Source organism: Alligator mississippiensis, chromosome 7 (assembly GCF_030867095.1).
Source record: "Alligator mississippiensis isolate rAllMis1 chromosome 7, rAllMis1, whole genome shotgun sequence".
Taxonomy (NCBI): Eukaryota; Metazoa; Chordata; order Crocodylia; family Alligatoridae; genus Alligator; species Alligator mississippiensis.
The window spans coordinates 38,566,522-38,583,644 of NC_081830.1; the positions used below are offsets into that span (position 1 = coordinate 38,566,522).

General features: G+C 43.7%; 1 protein-coding gene across 1 annotated transcript in view; it reads left to right on the top strand.

Annotated features, from left to right (window-relative positions):
• Positions 1-17,123, top strand: part of EFHD1 (EF-hand domain family member D1) — a 30,974-nt gene that overhangs the window by 5,482 nt on the left and 8,369 nt on the right. The window contains exon 2 of the mRNA XM_006261806.3: positions 13,086-13,233. Coding sequence (XP_006261868.1) covers positions 13,086-13,233 — 148 coding nt within the window. The remainder of the gene's footprint in view (positions 1-13,085; positions 13,234-17,123) is intronic.

A 17,123-nucleotide genomic window follows, 5' to 3' on the forward strand; every position in this document is an offset into this window, starting at 1 on the left:
TCTTGTTAGGAGGGAGTGCAGGCAACAAATTTGTCTCATGGGCCACATGGGGACTTCCTATACTCTCTCTCCCTCCTTTTTTTTTGTTCCCTGTTATGTTAATGCTTGGTATTGCAGCCACAGCTGGCCTGCTGGTTCTCTCTGTGGCTGTAGTAAAGCCACTTGCAATATGGCTTTCCTGGGGGGGTATTTTCAGATCAGTTTTGTGTTCTCCTTCTCGCACACTATGCAATGAAACTGCTTTTTTTGTTGCTCTAATTTAGTCATGAAGAAAAAGGAAACTAAAAAGGCAGAAGAAGAGTTCCCTTTTGAACAGGGAGAATTTTGTTAATTTAGACAGCCAACGTCAGTACTAAAAGCAACCCGCATAAACGGAATCCTTTGGCTCTTTTAGGAGGAATAGCTCTACTGGGAGCATTGTGGTGGAATGCTGTGACACTTGTCTCCGAGTCACCCTGTATTCAAAGGCCTAGTTATGTACTCCTTCAACTAGTCTCTTACCTGAGTATAGTACAGAAGATGGGGCCTTATTTATCATTTGGAGAATGAATTGGGGTTGCCAGTCTCCCTAATATTGTACCTCCCAATACTTCCTAACAGTCCAGAAACCCTTCAGGCTGTGTGAATGTTACTAACTTACAAGATATAAATGCTTCTGGCTATATAATTGGAAGTACAGAATAGGTAGTGAAAATATTTGTACATTTACCACATGCTTACATGCTCCAGCCTGTGTCAGAGAGAGCACCTGTATGAGGATTTTTTACCTGCAGGTCCATTCAGTCCTTTAAACACTCTCTAAGTATTGAGGTAGACCTGGTCTGTCCTGAACAGTTTTTATAGTCTGTGATAGTATAGATGGTGACAGTCAATTACATTCAACTTTCCTGTGCTTTTCCAATATTGTAACTACATAATGGATTGCTTGCTTCCAAAAATGTCTTGTCTTCAGTGATGTGATTGCTTCCCTTAGAGCAGGATCAGGCCCTGTTTAGTGTAAATCGCCAATGGTGCTGTCTAGTGGGCTGTGAGCAAAAGGTGCCTGCTGGTAAGTTTGGCAGGTGACAGCCTAATGTTATGAAACCCTGAGGTCCATCATTCCCTTCCTTAGAGGTTTGAAGAGCTGTATCCACTGGATAAAAGCCCTTCTCCACCCCCCCCACCCCCCCCCCCCCCCCCCGCCCAGCCTAGCCTGTCTCTCACCCATTGTCTCCTCAATCTACATTTTCACTGACTACTGTCTTGTATGCATACCAGCCCAGCCTGGCTTCTTTACTTTTCATTCCATCCAGGAAGAGCACACACCAACTGCTGAAACTTCCTTAGCCTGACAAAGGGTTTTTGAACCCGAAAGCTTGCTTAATTATTATTTTCCAACTATTTGGTTGGTCTAATAAAAGATATCAGATTCACCCAAGGATCCTTGTCTGAAAATGGAAAATGTTTCTTTTCCTCTCTGGTTAGGGTGGAAGAACTTTCTGATGGTTGTACTCATACAACTGGTTTTCCTAAACCATCCAATGACTTGCAGGTAGCTGGCTGGTCAAGGGTGCCGGTTCTCTTTGCTTTGAGCTCCTAAAATGCACAAAAGGATAACTTCCCACTGCTGGTTACAAGGGATCATTAGGTGTGAATGTATTTGTAAAGCACCTGTATTGCTCCTGCCATGAAAGCTCCAGGCAAAATAAGATTGGAGTGGGGATGGGGTTGGGTGCATGTTGGGAGATGCTGAGAGCTCCTGCTCACTGCAGCTACAGGTTGGAGACAAGAATAGAGAGGGGAAATCAAGTCATCTGCATCCCAGTCCAGTATCTTGTCCATTCAGCCAACTGTGGTCTTGTCTTGTCTATGTGATATTGGTGGTGGAGTGGAGTAGCTCTCCTTGGCAGTCTGCTAACAGTCTGTGATGCTGTTTTGTGATTGATCCCAAAGGGTAGGTAAGAACAAGACGGGCTCAATCTACACCTTGGGGTTGGTCCTTGTCCAGCTAGCTTGATGCAATGGGACTGTTGCTTACTTAAAAATAGGTCTGGTCTGCACTCAGCAGCTGTTGTATTTGTGAAGGGGCATTGGCTGTATGGCTTTGCTAATTTTAGATGGCCACAAAAATGGGATGGGATATGGTCTGCAGAAGATGCACCAGAATGTGGCTTGTGCACTTTTTGCATCTCTCTCTTTACTTTACTTTATTTTTTTTTTATTTTATTTTTTTTTAAACAAGATCCTGTCTCTGGAAATGTGTGTGCCATAGAAATGAAGGAAGGTGACCTGTATAGTGGAATGACCTCAACTCTGCAGTATTCAAGCTTGAGCTTCTATCATCTGGAGGAGACTGGTGCTGTCTCTGACTAGAGGGACTGTGGCTGTTTCTGCCAAACTGGAATGTACAATGACATCTCCTAAATAGGGATAAGCGAAGGGAAGTTGTTGATATTAAAATAAAACAAAAAAAAAAAAACTCCCCACCAAAAAACAGAAGAGCAGAATTACAAGCTATCTAAAACAAGGAGTTAATTAAACACCGGTCCTAAGTGGGAAATATAGAACTTGCATTTGAATGCTAATTAACTATTAACCTTAGATGGAAAATATTACACACATTGTGAGGGCTGCTGCAGCTGAATGTTAATTCTCTCTGCCAAAAGTCAGGCTGCATGGTCTTCAGTCACCAGCCTCAAAGGTGACCTGCAAAGAGTTGGGTGTGTTTTGGGGGTTTTGTGTTGTTTTTTTTTGTTTTTGTTTTTTTTGGGGGGGAGGGGGTTGGATATATAAAAGCCTGTATTTTCTTCAATTATTTTAATTTTAGTACGGGGTCATGGAAATTGTAGTACTTCGTATCTGGCTCATCTAAACCTGGTATCCTGTTTCTAATGGTGGTCAGCAGCATATGGTCCAGAGAAGTTGCACAGAACCTCCCCATTCTGAGTTATAACCTGGCTTAAATCTCATGTATTGGGCTTTTTTACATTTATAATTTGTTCGCACTAACTGTTATAACTTTTGATGTCTATTGTAGTACTATTGAAAGAGGGATTGGACATTATATGCAGGTAAAACTTCTTGGCATTTGACATGCGGTAGCAGTGAGTCTTACAATCTGATTACCAGGGATCCAGGTTTTCCGTTTCCCATGGGAAAATGGAGAAAACCACGGATTTCCTCTTTACCAGAGGAAAATGCAGAGTTCTCATTTTACTGGAGAAACCTGCAGATTTTGCAGTTTTGTAAAGAGCTCTCTGCAGGCTGGTAGAGTTCCAGCCTGCAGGGGACTGGGAGGGGATGGGAGGAGGGCGGTCAGGCAGGGATGCCATGGACATATACATGCACGTGGCTGCCAGGCAGCCTGGAGAGCAGCTCCTGCAGGCCACAGGTAAGTTCGGCGGTGGAATTGAGGCCCCCGTAGGGAGGGAGTTGGGCAGTGTGTGGGGCTTGTAGCCCACGGCCACAATGCACTGCTGTAGGACCTTGATGGGGAGTGGGAGGGGGCTGTGGGCAACTCATCTGGGGGGTGGGGGGAGAAGAAACATATCTCCACAACAACGCAGAGCTCAGTGGCAAAGAGATCCCCATGTAGCCTCGCTCTGCCCTGTAGTGCCAGGTTGTGCCCACCAGGCTACAGAGGCCCCAGGGAGGGCAGCAGGGTGGGGAGCCCGCAGCAAACAGCTTATGCCTGCCCTGCATGCTGGTTTGGAGGGCATTGGTACCTCCCAGGAGTGTGCTCAGCGGTGGAGAGCCACCCTGTGCTGCCCAAGCCTGCAGCAGGACTCTGTGCTGTCCTGCCAAGGGCAGGGGGCTGTAGACCCAGGTCCCTGACCCCATAGCCCTGGTAGCTGGGGGGCCCCTCTGGCAGGGCTGGATGGTGCTGGGGGGGAACAAGGGGCACCAGCCAGGTTGGGAAGTATGGTGGGGAGTGAGGTACACCAGTAGGGCCAGGGAGGCTGTGGTGGGGAGTGAGGAGCCTTTCATTTTCATCATGGATTTTGGGGATTTTATCAGAGAACTTGCAATTTTTTATCAGGGAAAGTGAGGATTCCTGCTGATCAACATGTATGAAAGTTTCCTTTTATCAGCTTTGAATTAGTAACTTTCTGGTGTCATTGAATGACCCCTTGTTCTTGTTTTGTGAGACGGGGAGAACAGCAGTTCTTGATCTCTCTTCCTTTTAGAACATTCGTTATCTGTGTACTTCTATCCCATCCCCTCATTAATGCCTTTCTGAGGTAAGCAATCCCATTCTTTTCATCTCTTCATATAATATTTTTTTCATGAGCCTAATTTCCTTTTTAAAATCTATATTACCATAGCTGTTCTACTCCTGTCTTCAATATCTGTGCAGCAGGCAAGTACCAGGCTACTTAATATGCTTTTATGCTGAAAAAGGTCCCTAATTAAGTGTGGTAGAGATGTTGATTCTGTAATATAGACTTAAATCTCAGCTGCACTAGGAAGCTGAATCTTCTGCAACTAAATGAAATCTTCAGGTCCCTCCTGGCTGTGCTGAATCACTGATGACACCCGCAGTTATGCCCTCTCATCAGCCCATATCGGCACAATTTCTGTTAAAGCTGGTTCCTCTAGAATAGTGTCCAAACCAGTTCTGTTGATGTCAATAAGAAACGTCTTCATTCTGGAATCATTTAACTCTTGTATATGCTCTGCAAACATGATGCATGCCCCTCTGCTTGTTTGTTTTGTATGGAATTTGCACCCAACCGTAGGTTTTGTCTCTATCTCTGGCAATTCTTCATTTTGCTCATTTAAATGGAGCAGGGGTGGGCAATTATTTCGGGTAGAGGGCCACTTACTGAGTTTTGGCAAGCCATCTAGCAGGTAGCCAAGGGCAGAAAAATAGTCACTTTCTAAATTTTTTAGGGACCTTGCGGGCCGGATAGAATGGCCTGGCAGGCCGCATCTGGCCCACGGGCCGCATTTTGCCCACCCCTGAACTAGAGTGTAGGTAAAAGTAAGTTCTTGGAAGCGTCTTCAAGACCTGACTTGTGCTGGCTAGAGAGCTCTGGCTGTGAAAGACCCGGAAGTGCCAAGAAGGGGATCTACAAGGAGATTTTTGCAAAATAACTCCCTTTCCCTCCCCCTCAGCTTCCATGTTTGGGAGGTTTTTAAATATTGAAGCTGTTGAGGAGATGTCTAGGTTAAGCTGCTTTGAGTTCATTATTGAAAAATGAGGACAGACTGGGCAAATTAAAGAGAAAACTTCCTTCTAAACTGTGAAAGGAAGCAGCTCTCTTTAAAAAGACTGTAGAAGACAAATATACCTGTGGTATATCCTTAGCTTGAGTTGAGATCTGACATGCCAGGAAGTAGATCTCCTTGGTTATAATAGAAGATTGGAATTGAATGGCTGTCAAGCCTGTGCTCCTTGAGTGAGCTCTCAAATATCCTTCTTGAGCTGAAATCTCTCCTAGATGTAGTACTCTACCAAGGACAACTCTTTCCTGAAATGTGAGCTAAATTAGCTGCAGTCTGAATACTGCATTAAGCATAGTTAGTGTATATAACGCCTTGTGTTTTTGTATGCAAACAAACTTGTTTATGGGCAGCAGGCTTTTCAATATGGAGGACTTAACCCTATGGACAAAATACTTGCACTTGTTGATGCATTTTTGTAACTCCCAGGATATAACCCAAAGTTAAACTTAATCTTCAGAGTACCTCTGTTCAGTTAGTGCTGCTTTATCCTCTTGGAAAGACACTTGCCTTCCCTGTAGGACAGGTTCACAAAACAGCTAAGGTTCAAAGACTGACCTGTTACACTTGCTACCAGAGGGTAAAAATAACCTTGATCCCTTTTTACAAGGCGCATGGTACATAAAGTTGTTTGCCATGTGCCTGCTCTGGATCAACTCTGTTCGGGTTGTTTTCTCTGGAGGAAATCTGAATTGAACTGATCTTCCCTTTTTCCACACAGTCCCTGAGGGGTCAATGCCAGGATTCAAGAATCTTTCTCTTAAAATTTTCTAATGGCATCAGTGAAAGTGCTCCTCACTGCAGATCTAAAGCATGTAGCGCCTAAGGGCCTGCAACTTCCCAGTGCCATGCCCAGGGTAGTGCTGGTAGGCTATGTCATTGTGGACCTTTTAAGGGACAGGTTTAGCATAGACAAGGCCTCTGGGGACTGCAAAATCTATTGTAATGTTCCTGTTGCAGAGGGACCGTGGAGTCTGCAGCTGAGACTAATTACAATGTGACCTAATTAGTCTTGTGTTCTAACAATGTGAGGACTGCCTTAACCATTGTATACTTTCTTCTCTCTGGATTAGTACCAAAAGGCTTGGAGTCTTTTAGACTTACAGCTCACCTTGGCACCATCTTCTGCTTGGATAAATGGTGGTGCAAAGAGAGGAATTTGAGACTAGAATTTTATTCTCTGTCTTTAGCCTACATCTGCACTGCAGAAAAAACTCAGCAATGATCAACAAAAGACATGCACTATAATGAATACCTCTGACAGTTTAAGTCTTAAATATTGGCCCTTGTGACATCCTTTCCCTTCCAAAATAGCACTTACTTTAGTAGAGGTTGTCATGAGACCCTACCTTAACCATCTTGTGTAGACTTGAAGGAGTACAGGTACTTGGCTGATGGGTGGATAGGCCCCCAATATTTCCAGTTAAATCCAATTATCTCAAAGGTGCCCCAGCCCAGGGATGGGCAGAATGTGGCCCATGGGCTGGATGCGGCCCGCCAGGCTGTTCTATCCGGCCTGCAGGGCTCCTAAAAAATTTAGAAAATTAATATTAATCTGTCCCAGGTTGCCTGTCATGCGGCCCTCAATGGCTTGCCAAAACTCAGTAAGTGGCCATCTGCCTGAAATAATTGCCAACCCCTGCCCTAGTCCCTGTTTCTCCTCCCCCCACCCCCTTCCCCCTTGCTCTTCTAACTCTGCTCTTCAATATGCCACTAGAGTGACTGGCTTCCTCCCTTGCTTTACTGCTCAAGGTGCAGTAAAACAGGTAAGAGTATACATTGGTATATAGAAGGAACTTAACAGGAGCCCCTAGAAGGGTGTGGTCACAAAGGCTATGGTTTTGCTGCTGGGCCAAGGAGTGCATGGGTCTGTAATAACTACCACTTGCAAAGAGACATTTCAACAATCTGAGTAGAAATGCAGCTATTTGCTGTGTGGGATGCATTCCCTGCTAGTGCTTGAAGTACTTGTGCCCACAGGCTAATCACAACCTAACAAACCTCAGTGGAATGTGAGGATGCATGAACTTAAGCCCTATAAATGCATTCCCCCGGTCAATAGCCTGGCTGTATGGCTGTCTGCTACCCGAGTGACTTTACCTAGAACTTGAAACTCTTTTCGTGGGAATCTTTTAGTTCAGGAATCACAAGGTGCAGCTTTCAATCTCTACTGAGACTTCTAATCTGAAAGGACAAGCCTTTTTTCTTGCTGGCTACCCCTACCCACTCTTTTGGGGATGGGTATATTGCCAGCCATCAAATGGACTCTACATGAATAGTACATTTCATGACTATCCCTGTGTTTCAGAGCTGGATCTGAGAGGACTGTAAGTAGGAACTTTCCCCAGATTGTATTCCTGGGTTGTTTTATCCCCTGCCTAGCTCTTAGTGAAATAAGAGTGGATTGAAAGCAGAGTGGTTACAAAAAGCCCAGAGGTTAAACTGTTTTGGAAAGCCCTGTTTTGAAGGCTGGATCTAGCTCTGCACACTGAACACCTATTGTGCAATGGGGACAGTGTGTTGCTTTGCCATCTCGACCCACTGCTGACAAGACCCACTTTCTTACAATCCTGGCTTTGTGCTGCCTGCTTGCTGGAATGACAGAGTCATGAAATTGTGCCTGATGGCTCCAGGACCCAAGTACAGTTGGTTAACCCATTCAGGGCCATCTCTTCTGCTGCCAGGCTGCCTCAGCACTGTAAGGAGGGTTGAAGTAGAGCAGCAGTGGTAGCTGTGTGACAGACTCGATTCAGTGCATCCTGGAATAACTGGCTGAATTTTATATTCTTTGCTACAGCTGGCCTTTTTGTTTGCTGGGTTTCTAACAAAATAATGTGGTGCTGAGGTGAGGGTATACTCATGGCCAGCTAGGTAACCCCTCAGTGCAGTGTTAGTGAGATGGCAACTCCTAACTTGCAAGTGGATCTTCAGTTTACAGCCTTTGAAGTAACCGCTTTCCAGGAGGGGGTTGTTAATGTGCGTGTATGCAATAAAGTTCATCTGTAAGGCCATGAACCAGTGCCACTATATTGGAAATTTTCCCTGCATTTTGGCCCTTGGTTTGTTCTTTTGCACTGCCTCTATTCACCTAGCAGTGCATATGGCATGGCCTTCTGGTTAACAGACAGCTCTTGTGCCTTTTGTGCAGCCAGGACTGAGTTCCACTGGATTAGGGAATTGCAACCAGTGTTTGGAGTACTGTTGGTGAACGTGTCAAGAATACTGACACTGTCCTGCTTTTATTGCCCTTTGCCAGAGGTGCACTTCTCAATCTAATGGACTTCAGTTAAAAGGTTCAGCAGTGGTAGTGTCTTTAACCTCATGGCATTTTTCTAGTTAGCACCTAGGACTTCTGGTCATTATGGGTGCCTGAACACAGGCCCAGAGGCTGCTCTGATGCTCTGTAATTGCATCTGAGCAGACTTGATTAATCTGCTGGAGCATGGTAATTAATGCATTCCAGCCAGCCTCCACTCTCATGTATCACTGTCCCTAGGCTTCAAAATGGCAGCCGGGACGCTTTAACTAAAGCTCATTCAAGCTTTAGATAAAATACTCCCAACGCCATTTTGAAACGGGATGCTGATGCACAAGATGCTCCAGGCACTCGAATTAAAGCGCTGCCCCACCCCATCCCTGGGGCATATGTAAAAATGCCACATCTCTCTCATGAGATTCACATGCCTAGTAGGATGGCTTCTGCAGTCTTGAATATTGCCCAACGGTAGATGGATTTGCTAATGGCTAATGCAGTTGCTTGAGGATTAAAATCATCCTGTGCATTTCAGGGAGTCTGAATATGGCAGGCACAAAGCATCATGCCTGAGTGGAAGAACTTTAGGCATGTTTTCTCTGTTTCAGCACTGGCTTCTCTGACACACTTTAAAAGGCAAAGTGAGGGGAGGGACTTAATTCCACTTCTACTTCAGTATGAGCTTCAGGCATGTGGAGGCAGTACTGGGTACCTGGGAAGTGGGGAGAGGAATTATGCTCCTCTACTAGCTGCAGAGAAATGCCAGTTCCTTTGCTACTCAAAGCTCTTCCTTTCCCTGCATTTTAAACAACAGTTGTATTTTATGTGTAATTGTTACCATGTCTGTCAGGTTTTGTGACACTTAAACACAAATGAATGCGAGGACTGGTAGCATGGGAGAGAACTATTCATCTAGGCCCTATGCCAGATACTGTATTTGTACTAGTGTAATCAGCAATATACCTGTGTAAAAATGAGTAGCAAACAGATCATGCAAACCCCCTAAATTAGAGGAATGTCACCTAAACTAGTAAAGAGTTATCCGTGGAAAAATTGATGTAAAACTCTACTCACATAAGTTCTTGTTTAAGTTTGGTCTGTCTGTCCCATGTGGCTGTTTGCTAACATGCAGTAGGCTTTTACCTGTCCTCCTGCATTGTCCAGCTACCTTGGAGTAGCTGCACATCTTTCCATTCCCAATTCTATTTGTAATTTTACACTGGTCTACAAAGCTCATACAACCTTTAAGGTGAAGTGCATGTAGAAGGACTTCAGGAATCAGTTTGTTTTCTTTTATTTCAATACAAGTCTTTCTTCAATGTTGGAAGTTTTGCTTCCAATGTATTCATTGTCATCTGCCACTGTGCTTTCTAATTCTAATGTTGCATTAGTACCTGCTTCGTAGTTTGTTCTGATAACCAAAAATGCATCTTCCTTACATATGCCTGTTTATATGTGTAACCTAGAACATGGGCTATTTTAAAATGGTCTGGAGACTGGGTAGAATGTGCAACATCCTAACTTATTAGTTGTTGGGTGGGGGGTGGGGAAGTGGAGAGGGTTTTTTTTGTTAATTTACTCTAATCCTAGTGGACCTAAACATGAGTTGTGGGTTTTTGAGGAGGGGACGCTGTCCAGGAGCGATGGTAAAGGAAGGGAAGAATCCCATGTCCTCTTCTGGCAAGTTCTGAAGCCATCGTGATCCATCGGAAAAGATGCACCGTTCACTGTACTTTCCATTTCTGCCTGTGTTTTCATGCTTAGAAAAAATGGAGGGGTGGTGGAAAAAAATCTCATTTATATCCCTGCTCTCCACAGTTATTGTAAGAATAGCAGCTTAGTTTATGCTCCCTTCTAGTGCAGCGTCTTTTATGACCTTCGAGCTTTTAAATCACATTGTGGTTTTCCCAAGGCAACTGCCGTTGTGTGGCTCCTAAAGTCTAGGAGAGCAATGGATGTGGATTTTTTTTCCTTTGGAACATAACTAATAGTGAGTGAAAGGTGAAGGGTGGAGAGATTTGATTGGCTCCCACCAAAAGAGAGAGCTTAAAAGGTGTGACTAGGATTTCCTTTCTGAAGTCATGAAATGTGCTTAATTTTGTAGGAATTCTGAAATGATTGAGGGGGAGGCAACAATGTGAGGGTGGAACAGGAAATGATCATTGGGGGAAGCGTGGAAGACAGAGATTGTACAGCAGAGCTGCTTGCATCCAGTCAGATTTCTGCCCCTTCCTTCCACTCAAGCTTGCCCAGCTCCTGTCTCTTTCTGTGGTAGTTTATCACAAACAGAATCGCGCTCCAGACTGACAACTGTGCCTTTGCCAACCTCTTCTACAACTGGCAGAGTTCCCTTCCTTGCTCATTCACCATTAAGTGCTTTTCTGTGCTTTCCTTGCTCCAATTCACTTCTTGCTACTCTTAATTGCCTTTATTACAATGGGCTTCCACTCCCCCTTCCTTGAGCAAACACAACTCTGTGGGTATAAGAAAGAGAACACAGGTGGGGAACTGAGATAAGGTGCACGCTGATCCATTGATCCTCTGGTGTATTTGAAAATTGGAAGGCTCTAGCAAATGTTAGTGTTCCTTTATACTTTCAGAAAACCAGGTATGATGGGTGTTCAGGCCCAGACTTGTGCTTTTTCCTTGTCTTATACTGAAATCTCTGATATTTTAATCTTTTGTTTAATGACGTAGTGAATACAAGAAGTATGAACTGAGGGAAGTGGCTTTTAAAGAACAGAAGCAAGAATGTTTGTTGGTGATATCTTATTGGACCAACTGTATATGCATATAAAGGATAACAACCACAAACATCCTTGACTCACTTGCATTTCCTGGACTATCGCAGCTACCACATGACTTCAACACTACCTTTTTAATAGAACAGTAAGAGTACAAGTAAATGAAACGTATTAAAGCAGGAAGGGGCATGCCTGTAAGACAGGATTGGCATGAACCATGCCACTTGAGCACCAAATAACTTCCTTTTTTTCCTGAAAGACCAGATCAGACTAACGCAAGAGGTAGTGTTTTGGACTAAGACTCTTATTGGTTCATTCTGCATTGAGATCTGATGTTATTCTGTCAGCAAAACTGCTGTTTCTTATGAAACTTGTTTGTTTTTTAAAATCTGATTAGGGAAGTAACTGTCCAGCCTGCAGCAGTCTGTATCTGATCTAACAAGAGGTACTTTGTTTTCCTTTATCTCTCTCAGTCCCACCTTTAGTCCATTTATCACAGACCTTTGGAAAGTCAGTAATTCCTCCATACATCTTATTTAACTCGCCAGACACCCTGCAACAGGCTGCCATTTTTACATTCCTGAAGTGTTCCTTTGTTTCCATAAGTTGCAAATCTGGTGAAGCTTCCTCATGCCTAAAGCTTCCTGGTGGGCCCCTACGAGGGAGCCTTACTTCCCTCCCAGTCTCTCTTGAGTGGCCCCCCCCAACTCTTGGGTTTCTAGAGGTCACTTTTTCTTGAAGCAAACTTGCCCAATTCTTCCTTACCCAGGTACAGGCCTTGAGGTACAGCCCCCACTAGGCCTGACTTTTCACTGCCTGCAGTTCTGTTAATTTGGAGGCACTGAGCCAATGGTTCCCTTTTAAGGCATGTGTTTAAAGAAAAAAGTCTTAAACAAAAGCAGGCTACCATCTCCTGCATGGGGATCTGCTGGGTCTAAGAATCTTGTGTCTCTCTAAGGTAGCATGAAAGACTTTGGAACAGATCCTTTAAGGTGCAATGGGTAGTTCTCCAGCATGTGATATACTGTAGAGAGAGAGTGTGTATGTGTGTGTGTGTGTGTGTGTGTAAATATGAACCCCTAACTTATGCCATGTACAACTCCAACTTTGAGGGCCACTTACAAGGTACACTTTCCAGTGGAGGGCTGCCACTAGTGGAATCTGATCTGATTGGATACAAGTCCTCAACATATCCTCCTTAATCTGTGCAGGCATGTGCACAGAGTAAAGATTCACAGTGCAACAAGGGTATGAGATTCACTTTTACCTTTCAGTTTCTTTTTCATTTAATGAACTGGCTTAATTAAGAATAATGGTCAGCTACTGGTAGGCCGTTATCCTTGACAGGCCTCATTCAGCTTGAAAACTGCATGTTGCACACCCTTGTCACATTCTCAGAACTACATCTATGGATGTGCAAAGTGCCTAAAACTTATGTGCCTTTCTGCAAAACAAATGGGCAAGGGCATAAAGTCCATTTTGATGGCATAAATTCCTTTGCGCTCCCTTCCTTAATATTTCAGGCAGTGTGTTGTGCCCGAGTTCCCCCTGTGCATTTTCTCTGTCTGTCTTCTCCAAAGAGTCTTACTCCAAAGGCTGGATGCCACTACCCTAAACTTAGAAGACTATGACAGTCAGTTTCTCACCTCTCTGAGCCCAGGTGCTTCTGTTTATGCACCCACATTTCCTTCCATAGTCTCTGGAGAAACCTATAATACTATACTGCCTACTGTTATTAACCTACCAGACAGCCTTACTTAGCTTAAAAAACTTAAGCTTTGAATTCCCTAATTGTGTGGTGAATATATCATAACAGTGACCAACTGAGGGGTTTTTTTTGTTTTGTTTTGGTTTTTTTTGTTTTTACCTTTCTCTCCTTTCAGGTATGACTCTGGAAAGGATGGTTACATAGACTTAATGGAGCTGAAACTGATGATGGAGAAGCTGGGAGCCCCTCAGACGCACCTGGGCTTGAAGAACATGATTAAAGAAGTGGATGAAGACTTCGATGGCAAGCTCAGCTTCCGTGAGGTAGGGGTCAGCAAAGAAGCAAACTATTTTAAGAAAAGGAATGAGAATCTGGTAGCCTGCTGCTTCTAGGTCCCATCTCTAAATTGGGTTCTTCCAGATCTTCTTTTTAATATGACCAAGGCACATACATTTGAAATGCTTCCATGTGACTTGCAGCTGTGGAGATATAATAAGATGCGAAGAGAAGCAGGCAAACTTTCTTGTATGAAGTAAGAGTAAGGTACTGTTGAATAACAGTTTGTGTGCTCTTGGTGTGAATGTAACCTGGTTCACTAAGCAAACAGATAGTTATTTTCTCCATTGGCTTCCATTTTAAAATGGTCTTAGATGTAGCCTTATGTAGGTAGTATTCCAAGAACCCTGTCTACCCTAAGAAAATACGTATTTTATAGTACTGCTACTGCTCCACTGAAGATGGGAAGGGCAGAGAATAATGTAATTAAGGCTCAAGTGACACCAGTTTGTCTAGTTTTTGCAATGCATGATGCAATGTTGACATTCTCTTAAACTACTATGATGAGACTGAGATGCTAGTACTGGCTCCCTTTTAAGATGCAAAGAAAGGACTCGGCTGGCAGGGGCGGGGTGAGTGGAATCTCTCTGAAACCTTTGCAGGATGTGCAAGCTTGCTAATTTCTGTCTACGGTTGTCTGTATCAGGTAGTTGCCAATCGTCCTGAGCTCAGTGGGGGTCATGATGACAAATGGAAACCTAATGATTTGGGTAGTTGATGTTGGCTCAGGAGAAGTTCTTTTCCTCCCCCCGCCCCCAATGCATCTAGTGCCACTTCTTAATGTGGTGACGGATGCAAGGTAGGTGCGGTGGAGCAAATGAATTAGGGGAAACCAGGAAATTTGTCTCTGGTCTATAAAGAAATAGAAGAGCTGCACTCCTGGTCTATATCCAATCTCGGTAGCATCCTGGCTCCTGTAACCTATTGTCTTGCCCTTGGCATAAGTTGCAAGAAACCTATCTTCTCCTGTACCAGTCACCAGAATTTCTGGTTTCATCTTTCTCCTGGTCTTCAAAAACTTTTGTAAAGCATTTGCATTTAATTGCTACAGGAATCTGCAATGCATAAAAAAAAATGGGGATGTTGAGTACACAAGGGATACAGTCTTTTGTATCTTCAAAAGCCTATGATGATTGTCCTATCAACATCCCACTGAGAAGGCTTTCCTAGGTGGATCTAATGCAGGCTGAGAGCAGGTTCCTAAGAGTTTTGTTTCTAAAAGAGATGGTGCTCTTTCTACTGAATAACAGTCTTGCTCTGCCCACCTGCTTATCAAAGGGGATTTCTGTCATCACAACCAAATGACTGAACCCTTTGCTCTTTGGATGAGGAACTTTCAAATAAAGTGCCAGGGCAGTTCTAGCAGCCACTGAACAAGAGGGTGTATAAAAGAACAGGCAGCAGCTGAATGCTTGGAAGTGCTATATGCCAAGTGGGAAGAGGTTTGAGACCAAAGTGCAGACACTTGTTTGTTGTTAGACTGGCAAAAGGCATGAAAAGAGATCAGTACAGATGAGGAAAGCAGCAGCTGTCAGAGCCATATTGTGGTATGTGTCCCAGCACATCTAGCGGAGTTCTTGCCTTCTGAAAATTATTCATCGTGTGCTGTGGTAGTACCAAGGAGCCCTAGTCTTTCATTTAATACAGGACAAGAGCAACTTGTTCATCATAGCAAGTTGCTATAATAAACAAGTTGAACAACTTGTTCATAAACACCCATCTAAGTGCTTTAGCATATTCACCATCCACATCGCTGTGAAAACTTCCTTGCTGATATTCTATTCATTAGCAGCCAACTAGTTTTATAATGTAATATCTCAGAATGTTCCTGTGGCTATGACTGATATTTCAGCAGTGGTGTTGGTCCCTCTTATTGCAGGGAGGAAAAGTCTTTCTCAAATATGCAGTTAAAGAAACCTAGTGTGGTAGAAGGAAGCCAACATGATAAAGGCTCTTTTTATGTGAGGGTAGAAAATGTAAATGCTTCTGTCTATTCTTCTCTGGCTTTGAGGCTTTCCATAGATAAGTGCCATGTCGAATTCCCAGCACCACATCTAGTGCACCTGATATTTGAATATTGTTCCCAGTGCTGAACAAGTGTTCCTGCCATGATTTAGAGGAAAAGATTTTTCTCAAGGAAAATAAAAGTTGTGCTTCAGATGACAGTCTCCTCAAGCAAGTGCTGGATTAACCTCAGCTGTGTAAGTGGCCTTCTTATTGGCCTGTTTTGAATGTCTACTAACTCAAGAGGTCAGGTTTCTGGATCCCCTCACCTAAGCAAATAGCTCTGCAGACCTCCTTCTCTCAGCATCGTGTTAGCCACTGAGCACAGTTTTGCTGGAGTGGACATTGTATCTTGAAATCAGTAGCATGCTTGTAAATCAACTTGTTGACTCAAAGCATGTGCTTGGATACTTGTGATACCAGCTGTAGCTTTGCTGTGAGAAATACAGTTGAGTAAGAACAGGTATCAGAAAAACTTGGAGCAGGTTTATTGCTGAGTCTAGCAAGTAGTGGTGGGGAAAAAACAAAAGACCGGAAAACCTGTAACGAAGACTGGGTCAGGGAAGAAAGCCTGCTTGTTCTTTAGATGAAATAGACTGCTCTGAGACTTCACCCATAAATGGAGCCACAGATCCTTCTGAACTATCCCAAGGAATATGATGGAGTAGGAAACATCCCTTCCCATGAACCTAGGTGAAACTAAGGGTGAGAATAAGAAATGGAAGCAGCCAGGAAGTTGTATGCATGAGACCTAGTTTTTGTCTGCTTTTGAACATTATCACCACTGTTTAAGTAGATCAGTTCAGGTTCATGTGAGGAGTGAAAGCTACTTCTTCCCTCCTGGCTCTGTAAGGTCCTTTCCTGCTGTTCCCGCTGTTTCCTGGCACTGTCGTCATAGTGCCAGCAGCAACAGCCTATTCCCTCCTTCATCCAGCTGTTTCAACTGCACTAAGCTCTGCTGTCCCCTGTATGTTTGGTTTTAGGCTCATTCTGGGGATTTCTGCCAATACGTGGCATATTGTGAACAGCAGCTGGTGCTGGTCCATTATGAAGCCAGGTGCAAAATGATGGCCAGGCAGGAAAAACTTAAAGTGGACACCCAATGAATTGCACAATAAAATAAGAAAAATCTTGCTGTAATAAAATTGCATGCTAGGCTTATCTATCTCAACAGGTATCCTAAGCTTGTATCCATATGTCGCCAGGCTCCCCCCATCTCTCTGCAAATGCACTTTGTTCTGTTTTTCTACATAATGCAGAAGAATCATTTCATTGAAGAATGCTCTGATTCCACCCCTGTTGCCAGTGGATGATGCAATTGTGTCTTTGTACAGTCCTACTTCCCTTTTGTTTGTTGGCAATAAATATGTGGAAGGGAATTGAATTGACAGTCCTTTCTCCCAATTTTCACTTGTTTCTTTAGCAACTAATTTTCCTTCAGTTCTTGGCAGGCTAGTACTCTAACTTAGCAACGAAATCTGAGATTCATTTGCAATCTTCAGTCCAAGTGTCCTCAGATTGTTGAGACTAGCCATCACAAATTTATCAGTTTCTCTGTCATTTGTGAGTTGGGTTTTTTCAAATAGAGCCTGTCTCTTCCCTTTTTTTATCAGTTCATTGTTCCTATGCCCCACTTAATCCAATTTCTTGCCCCACAGAAAGCCTCTGTCTTTTTGAGGAGAATGGCTTATTTTATTACAAGGTGCCTGGTGCTGGCATTTGGAATGGTAAGGTACTGAAGCTGGAAATGAACAGAAGTTGCTAATTGGTACTTCAAGGGCTGGCTGTACTACTGATAGGCACAAATGTTTATTTCTAATTTTGGTGACCATTTCTGTGCCAAGGTAGGCTTAGAGTAGGAGAGGCTGCAGGA